This window comes from Acomys russatus, chromosome 15 (assembly GCF_903995435.1).
Source record: "Acomys russatus chromosome 15, mAcoRus1.1, whole genome shotgun sequence".
Taxonomy (NCBI): Eukaryota; Metazoa; Chordata; class Mammalia; order Rodentia; family Muridae; genus Acomys; species Acomys russatus.
The window spans coordinates 65,255,861-65,270,982 of record NC_067151.1 but is presented as its reverse complement, the minus strand read 5'-3'; the positions used below and the strand labels follow the sequence as shown (position 1 = coordinate 65,270,982).

General features: G+C 50.3%; 1 protein-coding gene across 2 annotated transcripts; it reads left to right on the top strand.

Annotated features, from left to right (window-relative positions):
* The first annotated feature begins 1,671 nt into the window (after window positions 1-1,671).
* Riiad1 (regulatory subunit of type II PKA R-subunit domain containing 1) lies at window positions 1,672-8,352 on the top strand. 2 transcript variants are annotated; one of them, XM_051156878.1, is made up of 4 exons: window positions 1,672-1,794; window positions 2,296-2,372; window positions 6,237-6,283; window positions 8,210-8,352. In XM_051156878.1, the coding sequence occupies exons 1-4, from the start codon at window positions 1,711-1,713 to the stop codon at window positions 8,305-8,307; spliced, it is 306 nt and encodes a 101-aa protein (XP_051012835.1). In that variant the 5' UTR covers window positions 1,672-1,710; the 3' UTR covers window positions 8,308-8,352. The 2 variants fall into 2 exon arrangements, with proteins under 2 accessions (XP_051012835.1, XP_051012836.1); XM_051156879.1 differs by lacking the exon at window positions 8,210-8,352 and adding an exon at window positions 7,551-7,774.
* Window positions 8,353-15,122: the final 6,770 nt, after the last annotated feature.

Below are 15,122 nucleotides of genomic sequence, written 5' to 3'. Positions count from 1 at the left end.
TCAAAACACTTTTTCACCATGCGGTGCATATAAAGTTATTGAGACAGTTTATATTATTTTCTTCCGTTAAGTCTTCAAGATCCAGAGTGTATTTTAAGTTTCTGGCATATCTAACACAGCCACATCTCATGCATTTAAGTATTGAGAGACTGTGCCAGCCACACGAGCTCCGGAGTCTACGTGATTTTATCTCAGTCTCTCCCTCCAGTAGGAACGATCACCCTTGGGTAACCTCTTCTCTTGCTGGGAAAACAGCACTTCTGGCAGATGGCAGCTTATCTCGCTCTCACTATTAACTCTATCTCCTAAAAAACAGATAAACAACCCAACCGATGGCTAACTCAGACAGGCCCCGGGAAGAGGGTCACAGCCACCGCCTGATTCATCGGCTCCCAGGCTTGGGATTCTTGACCATTGTCTCTGATGCTGTGTCTTCCAGAAAGCAGACAGAAAGGCAGAGGCCTGAGGAGTGACTGAGAGACCCCTCCCTGGCCTAACATTTAGCTGATTTCTCCTGCTCTATCTTTGCTTGGAGCAGGGGGTGGGGCAGGAGCAATTGCTCATGAGTCCCAAACTCTTGGGATTTTGTCTTTTGCCTCTCAGAAGAGGTCTGCTGGGCACCATCCCTGTGAGCAGGGAAAGTTGGCGTGTGTGTGTGTGTGTGTGTGTGTGTGTGTGTGTGTGTGTGTGTGTTGACAGACAGGCCCCTGCCCTTTCCAGGTAGCTATTTTGATAACTGTGCCTTTATGTTTCGTTTCACTTTCCCTCCTCTTCCTCCTCCTCCTCCTCCTCCTCCTCCTCCTCCTCCTCCTCCTCCCCCTCCCCCTCCTCCTCTTCCTTCTTTTTCCAGACAGGGTTTCTCTGTGTAGCCTTGGCTGTCCTGTACTCGCTTTGTAGACCAGGCTGGCCTCAAACTCAGAGATCCTCCTGCCTCTGCCTCCCGAGTGCTGGGATTAAAGGCGTGCGCCACCATGCCCTGCGCCCTGCTCACTTTCACGTCTTAATTAGATACTAGAAGAACAAATCTTGAAGCCAGTTAGTTCCCTTTCTTTCCGTCTTCAGTTAAGAGTGAGAGAAATAATTTAAAATTTATCAGGCGCCTAGAGTGAAGAGAAAATTAATCTACCTGAGAAAGTCATTCCAAGAAGGGAAATTCTGCCTGAGTGCTGGCCAGGCCCAGCATTCTGAGTTTGAGAATGGCCCTGTCTTTGCAGAGCTTGGCTTCCACCGTGCTCTGAGGTGCTTTCATCTTTTGGGAAGCCAGCACTTCAATACCCAGTGCCTATAGAACAGATGGGATGCTTTGCTTCTGAGCCAGTGGGAAGGAACCAAGCCTGGATTTCTTTCAGCAAGCACATCGTCTGCCCAAATCGGGAGCTGGATTCTGGAACACCCTTGCTTAGGAACCTCTTCGGTGGTTTGCTCTAGCTATGTAAATGCGGCATTGGAGGTCGAGTAGGGTCAAGAAGAAGGGCTAACTTCGAATACAATTCAGCTCAGAAGTCAGTCTTTAAGTCTGGGGTAAAACGATCCTCTGGAGACTCCAAATCCAAGTTCATTTAGTTGCCGAAGGGGCCTCGACTTGGCTTCCCTCCGTGGCATTCTGCCTGCCCTCCCTGCAAAGGATTGGACTCTTAGAGGGGCGGGGCGGCAGTGGGCGGGGCTTCGCCACTCCGCAGGTCCGTCGCCTAGACAACCGACTGCAGCTCGATGGAGACGCCACCGGACGGTATAGTGGGGCCGGAACCAGGAACGCTGAGCCCGGAGCAACTGCAACAGTTGCGAGATTTCAAGGTGAGTGAGTCCACGGTGGCGTCGCTTTCTAAAACCCGTACGGTACCTCCTCGGACGAGGAGGAGGGCTCTGGGGGAGGGGAGCCGGGCCAGCGCCCCTGGATGAGCACCTAGGCCGAGCGCCTCCCAGCCCATTCGAAAGTGCAAGACGAACCAAATTGCGGCCTGAGCGGAGAAATGACCGCTCAGCGGGTGGAGTGCTTGCCTAGCGCGCACTAACCGCTGGGTTCTGATCCTGTCCACCCCCTACCCCCACGCGCGTAAACCAGCACTCCCCAAGTGGAGATGGGAGGGCGAGGAGTTCCAGGCAAGTCCGGGCAAAAGTACGAAACGCTGCCTGAAGAGAGAAGAAAGGCTGCCGCAGAAGAGAATCTCAAAACCGCCGTTCGGCTTTCACGCACTCCAGGAAAAGACGTGGCTCGTGCCCGCCCTTTCACGGCTCCCAGGGCTGACTCCTGGCTCTGTTTCCCCAGATCCCTGACTCTCGGTTGTTGCTCCTCAGATCCAGACTCGGATCGCAAATGAAAAGTACTTGAGGACCCACAAAGAGGTATCGCTGCTCATTAGCGGCTTCTTCAGGTAGGTGATTTGACGGGAATGGATTATGGGTGGGTGGGTTAATATGTATGCCCTCTTCTTTCTTTAGAAGCTCTCTATAGCTGCACTCAGGGAGAATCTTCAGTTTGAGGACAGCCTGAATTACACAGTGAGACCCATACTCAAACAAAAATGACCGCAAAACTGTTCTCTTTTGATTTTTTTTTTTTTTTTTTTTAATTCAGGGTGATATAGCCAAGGGTGCCTTTGAGCTCAAACCCGTTATTCAGCACAGGCTAGCCTTGAACTTGTGGTGATCATCTTACCTGCACCTCCCTAGGTGTTGGACCTACGCAAGCACACCAGTCCAACTTGTTTTAGACCTCTTAAAAGTTAGAAAATTCAGTCGGGCGTGATGTCACACACCTTTAATGCTACCACTCAGGGAGGCAGAGGCAAGTGGATGTCTGTGAATTTGAGGCCAGCCTGGCAAGTCCAGGACAGTCAAGGCTACACAGAGAAACCCTGTCTCAAAAACAACAACAACAACCCCACACACACACACAAAAAAAAACCCCAAATAAATAAATAAACAAATGAAAAAAGAAAGAAAAAGAGGCAGGAACTCTGTTAGTTCCAGCCAGCCTGGTCTACAGATCAAGTTCCAGGACAGCCAGAGCTGCACAGAAAAACCCTGTCTCAAAAAAACAAAACAAACAAAAAAAAGAAAATTCCTAAGATTCAATATTTTGTAACTCTGACACTTGTGACTTTTCTTCATCTATTTCTACATTTTTTAATATTCATTCACTTCAACTGTGAAGGCAAACACATCTGTCGCATGGCACTGGGAGAGGGACAGTGGCATTGGGGAACAGCACGCAGTCACCAGTGTAGAACACTGCTCCTGCCCAGAGGAGCGTGTCCAACAGTGCAGTCTCTTGGCCCTTGCCTACCTGAGAATGCTGCAGGAAAATGACATGACTCCAAGGGATAGGGGCCCAAGTCTGTAACCTCAGCACTTTGGGAGTTGAGGCAGGAGGATTACAAGTTCAAGGCCAGCCTGGACTGCATTAGTGAGACCCTATTTCTAAAAACAGAAAGGAAAAAAGGAGGGAGGGAGGAAGGGAGGGAGAGAGAGAGAGAGAGAGGATATTGAGATTAATCCCAGCACTCAGGAGGCAGAGGCAGGTGGGTAGATCGCTGTGAGTTCAAGACCAGCCTGTCTACAAAGAGTCTAGGGCAGCCAAGGCTACACAGAGAAACCCTGTCTCAAAAAAAAATATTTTCCAAGCTTAAAGGTAATCTCATGGTCCCACCATTTGGGAGGCAGAGCAGGAGGGTTTGTGAATTCATGGCCAGTCTGATGACAGAGTGAAACCCTCTCTCTTAAATGCCAAAAATCGATAAAGAAACAAATAAAACTTCCATTTCCCAGGGTGTCCTAGGACAAGTTTCTTCAGGGCATTCCATCTGAATAGAGAAATCTCAGAGTCCAGAACGGCCAAGTGGTGAAGGCATTGGACGTAGGACTGAGGGTGTGACGCACACCTTCAGTCCCAGCACTTGCGAGGCAGAGACAGGTGGGTCTCTGTGAGTTTGAGGCCAGCCAGGACTACAGAGTGAGACCCTGCCTCACAATAATCTCCTAGTGGGGTTACAAGGAAAAGAACTGAAGAAAAGCATCATGGACCAACATGGTTTCCAGGCATTGTTGTGTTTCCCTGCGTCAACCTTGGATTTATGTTACTGGTCCAGGGTTCTGAATGGAGGTACCACATGTGTCCCTACAGTCTTTGTACTGTGCTGGCAACATGGTAACATTTCGCTGACCCCCCAGCAACTCTATAAAAGAGAGATAATGATGATGACCCTGAGACAGTTTGATATTGTAGCCCTGGCTGGCTTAAAACTCACTATAAAGACCAGGCTGGGCTTGAACTCACAGAGATCCGCCTGCCTCTGCCTCCCGAGTGCTGGGATTAAAGGTGTGCACTACCATGCCCAGCCCATTATTATTTTTTAAAAGCCATCTTACGGGGTCCAGAGAGATGGCTCAGCAGTTAATCGCACATGCTACCCTTACACAGAGCCTGTGCTCAGTTCCCAGAACCCACATGGTGCCTAACAGCCTGTAACTTCAGTTCTCGGGGTCTGACATCGTCTTCTGGCATCCCTCAGACATCTGCATACATGCAGGCAAACACTCAGACACATTAAATAAAAATAAATCTTAGAAACAAAAGGCAGCTTCTTGTGTTTCCACTTTGCAAATGGGACGAGTCAAGCTCAAAGATGGAAAGGCCCCCAAGCCCCCGACCAAGGACCCCAACCCCTGTTCTCCCCACCATACGGTGCAGAGGAATGCTAATTCAGAACACGGCAAGAAACCACATCCAAAGATGATCTAGGGCTGTGTGATCTGGCTGGAATACAAACACGCCTTTAACCCAGGACACAGAAGCAAACAGGTCTGAATTCAAGGCCAGCCTGGTATAGAGCAAGTATCAGGTAAAGAAAAGCTTATGTCCAGGTGAGGTGGTACCTGCCTTTAATCCCAAATAAAGGTAAAGCTAGTTTGCAGAAGGAGGCACCCGTATTTGAACGTGATGTTGGAGTGGCAGGGGAAAAAAACAGATCAAAGAAAGATTTGACAGAATAGGATAAACCCAACTCTCATGAGAGAGGAAAGGGAAGCTATTTAAAGGGCAAAGCAGAGAGAGAGAGAGAGAGAGGGAGAGAGAGAGAGAGAGAGAGAGAAGAAGAAAAAGAAGAAGAAGAGGAGGAGGAGGAAAGAGAAGGAAAGGAGAGGAGAGAGAGAGAAGTTCTAGGTTCCAGCAAGTTCCCCAGGCCCTTTTCCCTTCTCAGGTTCCCATAACGGGGGGGGGGGTAGGCATTAGTGACCACTGAGCTCCCCCGAGTGCTCTCCTGGACCTGGGGATACAACAGTAGACATGGCTCAGCTGCTGACCTCAAAGCGGTCCCACACAGAACATGGGTCTTGGCTTTGGTTCTTGCTGTTTCCCTGGACCTGGAATGTTCTTGTCCCCCAACCTTTATTTTTTCTAACTATATCCCATTAGTACCACTAAGGGTCCCTTTCAACCCAATTACTCTGTGAAGGGTTTTGGGGGCCCCCTATTATTATCCCCCTCCCAAAGCACTATTGAATAATCTTCTTTTAGCACTAACTTGAGGTTCCTTGGACTTTTGGGAAATTTACCTGTTTCCTTTTGTCTGTATGTTGTTTGAGGCAGGGCTATACTTAATGTTCCTCTGTGTGTGTGTGTGTGTGTGTGTGTGTGTGTGTGTGTGTGTGTGTGTGTGTGTGCCTGGTGACCAGCAAGCCCCTGTGGTCCTTTTCCCCCGAGTCCCCTCGATGCTGGGGTTACAGCAATAGGTGATGGTCCAGCTTTTGACATGGATGCTGGGGATTTTTCAAGATGGGGTTTCTCTGTGTAGGCTTGGCTGTCCTAGCCTCCCTTTGTAGACCAGGCTGGCCTTGAACTCACAGAGACCTGCCTGCCTCTGCCTCCTGAGTGCTGGGAGTGCAGGTGTGCACCACCATGCCAAGTTCATTTTATTTTATTTTATCTTGACAAAGTCTCACTGTGTAGCCCTGGCCTGAAACTCACTGTGTAGACCAAGCTGGTCTAGAATTCACAAAGATCCACCTGCTTGGGTCTCCTGAGTGTCCAGGGTTAAAGGGGTGGTCACCATGCCTAGACACTCCATTGTTTTGGTCCTTGCCCTAAACCCTCAGGTGTTTAAGACCTCTCTGATGGATTGACTTCTAGAGTGGCCAACCTGCCATTAATCTGATTCCCAAAGAGCAAGATGGGGCAGTGGCCGCATGCAGCCTACATAGCCCCATTTATCTCCTCTCTGTCCCTTCATGTTTTTCAGAGAAGTGCTTCTGGAAAGACCAGACAACATCCTCGAATTTGCTGCGCGTGAGTACTGTGGCACTGGAGTGTCCCACGCGCCTGTGCGAGAGGCAGGCTTGGGGATTTAGAGTTGGACACGTCTAGAACTTTCTGTGCCCTCTCTACTCAATGCCCCTCACAGGAGCTGGGGTTTGTTTGGTTTGGTTTTGGTTTTGGCTCTTTTATTCTCCTGTCTTTTTCTCAAAATGAGGCCAGAACAGCACTGAGGCAGGACTTCTCTTGGTGAGGATTAAGAATTTTGAGATTCCCAAAGGAGAGTGGGACAGCGCTATTTCACAGGGATCTCCAAGTGGTCCCTGACCCAGACTGCACATTAGAACCACCTGGGGAGCTTTTAAAAAATACTGATGCGTAGCCCAAGCTGGCCTCGAACTCCAGATCCACCTGCCTCTGCCTCCTTCAGCAAATCCTTCTGGCCTGCGCCACCTAATCCCAGCACTTGAGAGGCAGGGGCAGGTGGATCGCTGTGAGTTCGAGGCCCCCCTGGGCTATAAAACGAGACCAGGACAGCCAAGGTGAACACAGAGAGACCCTGTCTCAAAAAAACCAAAAAAAAACCCCAAAAAAATAAAACAAAAAAAAAGTATAAAAAATACTGATGCTCAGGCCTCACCTCTAGAGATTTTTATTTAATTAGTCTGGGGTGGGACCCAGCAGCCAAGGTTTTGAAGACTCCCCAGGTGGTTTTAATGGACTTGGCTGCGGAGATGGCTTCGGGTCAAACAGTATAGAGCGGGGAGCTGTGGTGGGTGTCAAGAGTGCGGTTAACCCTGGGAGCCCATAGCGTTCTCAGCAGGCCTTCGCTGTGACTCACTTTCTTCCTGGTGTAAAATCCTTCTGCTCTGCTGTGAGCCTGGCTCTCCTCTGGGAGGGTGTTCTCAAAAAAAAAAAAAAAATAAATAAAAATCTGCATTTCAGAGACAGAAGCTGGCAAACCTAGTGGAGACCAGAATAGTACTTGGTTTTTATTTGGGTCCTATGATGAACCAGGAGCAGAAACCTCAGAATCCCTGAGCCCTCGGTGGTGCCTGGAGCATCACGTGAACCAAGAACACAGACAGCCTAGGCAACCTGCATGAGCCTTGCTTAGATGGTTTCCTGGCATTCGTGAGGGCAGCTGCCAGGGACTCTGTGAACGCTGAGACTGTGTTGGAGAGTGGGGACCACCGGGAGCCCCACTAGGACAAAGCGTCCATCCGGCTTGGCAGCAGAGTAAGCTGTTGCCCAGGCTGTCCCCTCAGTACAGATGATTTCGTTCTGGTCTTCATCCCAGACTATTTCACCGATCCAAGACTTCCAGAGGAGATTCACATGCAGCTAATTAAAGAGAAGAAAGGAGCCTAATTAGCAAAGGCCCGATGCTCAGCTGCTGAGAGAAGGCAGAAGGAATCCAGCCTTGGGTGGGTGTTAGCGTCACTCTTGTGAAAAGCGACACCGGCTCACGGGTCCAGGCGGTGAAAGAATGCAAGTGGGCAAACAATGGAGCAACGTGGTACAAGTGTGCCATCCTCCTGACACTTGAGGGCGATTAGTGGCTATGACCAGAGGCCTAGAATTGGTCTTGGTGTCAGTGACAGGAATCTTTGTTCCGTTGGGAGGACGGATGTGGGAGGTGTCCTGGGAGGTGGGGCATGGAAGAGAGCACCAAGTCCTTTTGCTGAGCCTGAGTGAGAGCTGAGGAGCACTCCAGCAGCCCTCCTTTTCCAACTGCCTTAGTCCTCATGGTGCGCCCTTCAGGCTGGCTAGAGCATGTTTTACCCTCTCCCCCTCCCCCATGGCAGGGTGATTCCTGAAACCATTTTGAAGGCTGGAGAGGGTTTTTTGTTTGCTTGTTTGCTTGTTTGTTTGTTTGTTTGCTTGTTTGCTTTCCTCGTCAAATGTGAGGTGGGGAAGCCCACACTCCTGATGAGGGCAACCACTCCTGTTTTGCAGGGTCATCCGGAGCCCTGAGAGCCACCTTGCCTTCAGCGTGGATTTCCAAGCTGTGTGGGCCTTCTCCTGTCACAGGGGTCTTTAAAGCCCCTCATTAAATCCAGACCTGCCTGCCTTCTCTCTCACTCTCATTTGGAAGGAGGGAGGCGCTGTGCGTGGAGACCTGCTGCGTCCGACTCTGACCTTTCTCTCCTTGAGGTGGTCGGGGTTTTGGGGTGCTAGGGCCTATTCCCACTCTAGCCACTTACCAAAGCACAGAGTTGGGGGATACCAACACAGCCACTGTTAGTTGTGGTGGCATAAACAAGCAAGTCCAAACATCAGCACCCTGTTTCCTGTGACCGTCCTAAGTAGAAGGTGGTGATTTACTTTGCTTTCCATGAGGCAATAGTGAGAGAAATTGTCCTGGAAGGACATCAAGAGGGATGGACGGACAGACACTGGAAACTGAAGAGCAGCCATGGCTATTGTGAAGTATACACCTGGCAGGTGGCTGCGGAGGACTCTAGGAGCAAGCTGCTTATCTATTTGATGTCTGGTTAAGAGGCAGGAAGATGGTCCAGATGCTAGCATAAAGACCCCCCCCCCCTTTTTTTTTTCTTTTCAAGACAGGGTTTCTCTGTGTAGCCTTGGCTGTTCTGGACTCACTTTGTAGACCAGGCTGGCCTTGAACTCATAGCAATCTACCTGCCTCTGCCTCCCGAGTGCTGGGATTAAAGGCGTGTGCCACCACGCCCACCCTGTATAAAGCCCTTTTGCAGTTTAGGAGTGTGTGTGTGTGTGTGTGTGTGTGTGTGTGCTGTGCATCACTCAGGTTTGTGGCCTCAGCCTTTGGCTTCTGCAGTCAGCTGGCTCCACCGTATAAAGGAGCTCTCATGTGTATTTGACTTGTCAACATCACCATGGCAACAGAAACACAGGCTGAGCTGAGCTTCCTCCGTATCCTCTCACTCCTAGCTGCCCTGACTTGCCATGGCAAAAAGGGCAACAGAACAGGAAGATGCAGCACCACATGTGTTATGAGCTGGAGCCCTCGGAGGCTGGTTGGTTCTTGTTTTAAGACAGGGTCTCACACTATGGCTCAGGCTGATCTCGAATTTGCTGTGGTCCTCCTGCCTCAGCCACGGCTTTCAAGGTGCTGAGGTTATGGGCTAAGAGCACATACTGCTCTTTCCAAGGACCTGAGTTTGGTTCTCAGCCCTACATCAGGCAGTTTACAACTGCTTGTAGCCCCGGCTCCAGGGACATCCGATACCGCTGACCTGTGAGGGCACTCACAGCCATGTGCTTCTCACCACCACATGTACAGAACTAAAATAATAAAAACAACTCTTCAACAAAACAAAACAAGCAAGCCCTACCTCCCCCCCCTACCCCCAGACAGGGTTTCTCTGTGTAGCCTTGGTTGGTCTGGACCCTCTTTGTAGACCAGGCTGGCCTCGAACTCACAGAGATCTGCCTACCTCTGCCTCCCAAGTGCTGGGATGCGCCACCACGCCCTGCCCTAGCAAGGCCTTTTTTACGTGAGTTGTTACATTAGATGCTCCTGGGTCCAGCCCAGTGAGAGAAGAACCTAGGAAGATGGGATGGGGGAACCCTGGCTTTCGAGGTGCCTCAATGCGGGCTGTAACACTCATTATGTAACATGGAGTACATGATGGCATATATGATGCTCAGTCTTGCGTGGGGGCTTCATTGATAGGAATGAACAATGTCCCCTTGGGTTTTTTTTTTATATTTAATACTTTTTTTTCATTTAGAGTTTTTTTTAGAGTTGTATGTTCATTTTATTGTTGAGTGTTTTACCTGCCTGTTTTTCTGTGCATCACACATGTGCTTGGTTAGATCCCCTGGAACTGGAGTTACAGACATCATGGGCCTACCATATGAGTACTGAGAATCGAACCCAGGTCCTCTGGAAGAGCAGCACTCTTGTTTTTTTTTTTTTTTTTTGGTTTTTCGAGACAGGGTTTCTCTGTGTGTAGCCTTGGCCATCCTGGACTCACTTTGTAGACCAGGCTGGCCTCGAACTCACAGCGATCCGCCTGCCTCTGCCTCCCGAGTGCTGGGATTAAAGGCGTGCGCCACCACGCCCGGCCAGCACTCTTGTTTTTTGTTTTTGTTTTAATATTTATTTATTACGTATAGTGCTCTTAACCTCTGAGCCATCTCTCCAGCCCCAAGAGCAGCACTCTTAACCACCCTGTTTTATATGCCTTTGTAAGTTGGCATACAGAGAAATGAGTTTCATTGTGGTATTAGTTTTTGTTTTTTGAAACAGGGTCTCTCTGTGTAGCCTTGGCTGTCCTGGACTCACTCTGTAGACCAGGCTGGCCTCGAACTCACAGCGATCCGCCTGCCTCTGCCTCCCGAGTGCTGGGATCAAAGGCGTGTGCCTTCACGCCTGGCATTCACTGCAGTGTTTGTATACACTGTACGTGTTGGTCAGGGACTGACTAAAGGAACAGAGAACTGATAGAATAACTCCATCTGTGTACGCTAAAGGGAGACTTAGAGGCTTACAGCTCTGTGCCTGGTAGCCCAGCAATGGCTCTCCTGACAGAAAGGCTAAGAGTCCAGCAGTTGCTCCATCCACAGGACTCGATGTCCCAGCCATCCCACTAGAGTGCTAGAGTCCTGAGAGATGCTAGGGAGTACTGCTTTTTAGTCTACCTGCACGCCATGAAGAAGGAAGTTCCAACACCAGCAAAGGAACGTGCCAGCAACAGATCAACAAACTCAGCAGTGAGCACAAGGCAAAAAGCAGAAGCTTCTTCTCCTGTGTCCTTCATGGGGGCTGTCACCAGAGGGTGTGGCCAGTTTAGGGTGGGTCACCCCACCTGCAATGGTCCAATCAAGAACAATTCCTCACAGGTGTGCCCAGCAGCTGGCGTTTTAGTGCATTCCACAGACAGACAGGTTGACAACCGAGATCAGCTGTTACAGCATGTGCCGTGCGTGCGGTTCCTGTTTCCCTCCAGCCCCTGCTCCCTGCTTGCCTCTTAGAATGAATACACCCCAAAGCCTTCCCAAGGGAGCATGGGTTTGACACTCGCTGGTGGGGCTTGTGTCCGAGGGCCTCAGGATGAGAGGCTCCCCTGCTATAGGGTTGTCTATGCTCTGGAGAGATGAAATTCTTTCCTCCCACAACTTTACCTGAACATCTCTTTTGTTTGTTTTGTTTTGTTTTTGAGACAGGGTTTCTCTGTGTAGCCCTGGCTGTCCTGGACTCACTCTGTAGACCAGGCTGGCCTCGAACTCAGAGATCCGCCTGCCTCTGCCTCCCAAGTTCTTGGGTTAAATTCTTGTGCCAACAGGAATGCCTGGACATCTCAGTTTTTTAGCTTGAAAACTCCAGAAAGGTGGGGACCAGGCCTGGCTCTCAGCGGTGACCGAGAAAGGACAGGTGTTTACCAAGTCTGTGTGGAGAGAGTGAATGTGCACAGTTGAACCAGCCCTCACATTTCGGTACGTAACGACTATAAAGGCAAGTCTATAGACCTGACAGAAGTAGTACGCATTACACAAGATGGGACAAAGAGCAGCAGGGTTGGCTGCAGGACTGGGGGCTGCTGTGTAAGCTGGCGTGGAATGGGCACAAAGGGTTTTGCAGGCAGATTTGTAGAGCAGTGGGAAATAAAGGGCCCGGTCACTCCTGTTCTGCTAACCAGGACAGGGTCGGGTGGGCAGATCCTGTTGCCACATCCAAGTTCCTGCCCACTACCTTTGCTTGTGTGAGTCGGTGTTTCTCTGTGTAGTCCCTGGCTGTCCTGGAACTCACTCTGTAGTCCAGGCTGGCCTCAGACTCAGACGTTGGCTTTCCTCTGCCTCCTGAGTGCTGGGATTAAATATGTGAGCCACCACAAGTGGCCTGCACTATTTCTTTTTTTCTTATCTTTTCTTTTTGTTTTGTTTTGTTTTGTTTCCGAGACAGGGTTTCCCTGTGTATCCTTGGCTGTCTTAGACTCACTTTGTAGACCAGGCTGGCCTCGAACTCACAGTAATCCACTGCCTCTGCCTCCCAAGGGCTGGGATTAAAGGCCTGCGCCACCACACCCAGCTACCTGCACCATTTCTTTCTTTCTTTTTTCTTTTTTTAGACAGGGTCTCATGTAGCCCATGCTGGCCTCACACCTGCTATGCTGGCAAGGTTGAGCTCAAACCCCTGCTCCTCCTGTTTCTGCCTCCTGAGTGCTAGGATTACAGGTAGGTGCCGCCACATTCAGCTCAAATTATACATCTTTCTTCCTGAGTTGGAGATTTGTTGACAACTGCAGGGTTGTTGAGGGCAGCAGCAGTTATCAGAGCCTCAAGTATTGGATCATACGGCATCTAGGCCGACTGTGACAATGACAGTCCCTGATGTTCAAGCCTCCCTTGCAGCTAGGATCCGTGCGTGTGCCTGTGGGATATGTGTAAGGGAGGATCTTGGGAAGCTCCCTCCTCAGTGGGGCTGGTACGGTAGACGTAGCTGGGGTAGCTCTTGCTTTTTCTTTCTGACTTGGACCTGAATGTCCAATGCTCGGAGCTGAGCAGGCATCATGAGAACATGAGATAACAGGGGTCAGGGCAAACGCCAGTCGTCTGAAGCAGCAGAGAGGAGAGGATGGAAGACGTAGGCCGTGGTGACGGCGTCTTGGTAGGGAGCAGTGTAAGGGGATGGCAGAAGACAAAGTGCAGACGGAAGGCAAAGGCTAGAGCTTTACTTTGAGATGGAGAGAGAGCAAAAAGTTGAAGTGATAAATCCCTGCGGAGAGATGCATTTACAAGGTGTCACCTGTGGACTGGGAAGCGGCCTGTGGGGAGACACGAGTCGCCAGTGTCTTACCCACCCTGCGCTACCCCGTCCCCTGTCCACTGCGCACTCACCGAGCACGTGTTTGGTTCCATTAGTGGAACGTCTGTTCACAGCGACTCCAACATACTCAGAGATTCTGGCGGCGGCAGCATTCAGCCTTTCCAGGAGGATGGCAGGAACTCCACCAGCTGAGGCTTTTCTTACACAGCTGTCCGGAGGAGGCAGGTTCAGGCTGGTGCTAGTTTAAGACCAGCATTTCTGTTTTTCCGGGGAATTCTGGGGCAGAAGTGAAACCAGGAAGCAACTGTCAATATTTATGTTTCTTTCTTCCTTCCTTCCTTTTTTTGTTAAAAAAAAAATTTATTTAAAGTATACAATATTTTGCTTGCATGTACACCTGCACACCAGAAGAGGGCACCAGATCTCATTAAAGATGGTTGTGAGCCACCATGTGGTTGCTGGGAATTGAACTCAGGACCTTTGGAAGAGCAGGCAGTGCTCTTAACCTCTGAGCCATCTCTCCAGCCCATCTTTTTTAATTAAAAAATTTTTTCTTTAAATTTTTTTTAGAGCAACATGAGTCCAACATCCTGGCTGGGTTTCACCGACGTCTCCACGATCAGAACTCTACAGATGTTAATGCAGCTTAGAATGTGAGTGTTCAGGCAGCCACAGTGCCCTAGAGAGTTGTTTGCCAGACGTGGAGAGTCCTTTCCTTGAGATCCGACTAAAGTAGTCTCTCTCAAATATTTTAAAATACTTGCAAATACATATACTTATCACCTGGGAGGTGAAGGTGGGAGGACTAGGAGTTCAAGGTCCTCTTCACATACATATTGAGTTTGAGGCCATCCTGGGCTATAGGAAACAGTCTCAATCCGGGCCTCAGTGGCTGGCAGCTCTTGCTCTTCCTGCAGAGAACTTAAGAGACCCGTTCCCAGCACCCCCACGGTGGTTCACAACCCTCTGTCAACTCCAGTTCCAGGGAATCTGGTGCCCTCTTCTGGCCCTCTCAGGTACTGCACACATGGCGTCTTAAAACGTTTCTATTGCTGTGAAGAGACACTGACCACGGCAACTGTTTAAAAGAAAACTTTTAATTTCTGGCTAACAGTTCAGAGATTCCATCATCATCAAGGCGGGAAGCATGGCAGCGTGCAGGCAGGCAAAGTGCTGGAGAGGGAGCTGAGCGGGAAGCATGGCAGCATGCAGGCAGACACGGTGCTGGAGAAGGAGCTGAGAGTTCTGCATCTCGATCCACAGGCAGCAGGAAGAGAGAGCAACACTGGCCCTCCCTCCAACTTTTTGAAGTCTCCACCCGCAGTGATACACTTCCTTCAGCACGGCCAGGCTTCCTAATGGCCCCGCCCCCTATGGGCCTATGGGGGCCATTTTCATTCAAACCACTGCATGTGGGGATGCACACACGCACATTCATACAGCCAAAACACCCACATAAACGTTCAAAAGCAAAGGCATCCTCCTCAGCACTTTCCAAGCCCTGTTGCTGTTGTGTTTCCTGCACAGCTCCTCTTGCTTTTTCTCTTACTGTCTGTGACACAAGCCTGTGATTTCTAGTGATGGCAGCCCTTGCTGAGCCTGCTCGGCACTCCAGGGCCAGCCCCTCAACAGTGTCTGACACATGGTGTCGCTCCAACACACTTCAGGGGTGGATGTGTAGGTGGGTGGGCAGTTGGACTAAGGTAAGCCTTCATCTGTGCAGTGGCGCAGGCACAGGAGAGGAAAAGACAGGACCCGTGATCCGAATGAGGTCAGATGCCAGGGCAGTGCAGATTCTAGAGACCTGCCAGGTTTCTTTCAGGGAGAAGCGAGGCTTGGATGATTTTTAAACACACACGGGAAGTGGTGGGGCGGTGGCAGGACAGAGGGTGAACTGGCTTCCGGCTCGCACGACTTCACGGCTGGGTCGTGGGAGGTGGTAATGTGAGGGGCTTCGGTGGGGAAGGCAGAAGTTGGCAGTGGGCTTGGCAGCAACTGCTGGAGGAGGGTGTGTGGAGAGGGCCACACATGGCTCGTGTACGTGGCTTTCTAGAGACATCTACTCTCTTGACCCTCAAGCCAATGGCTAAGGAAAAATCCCTTTAAACCCTAGCT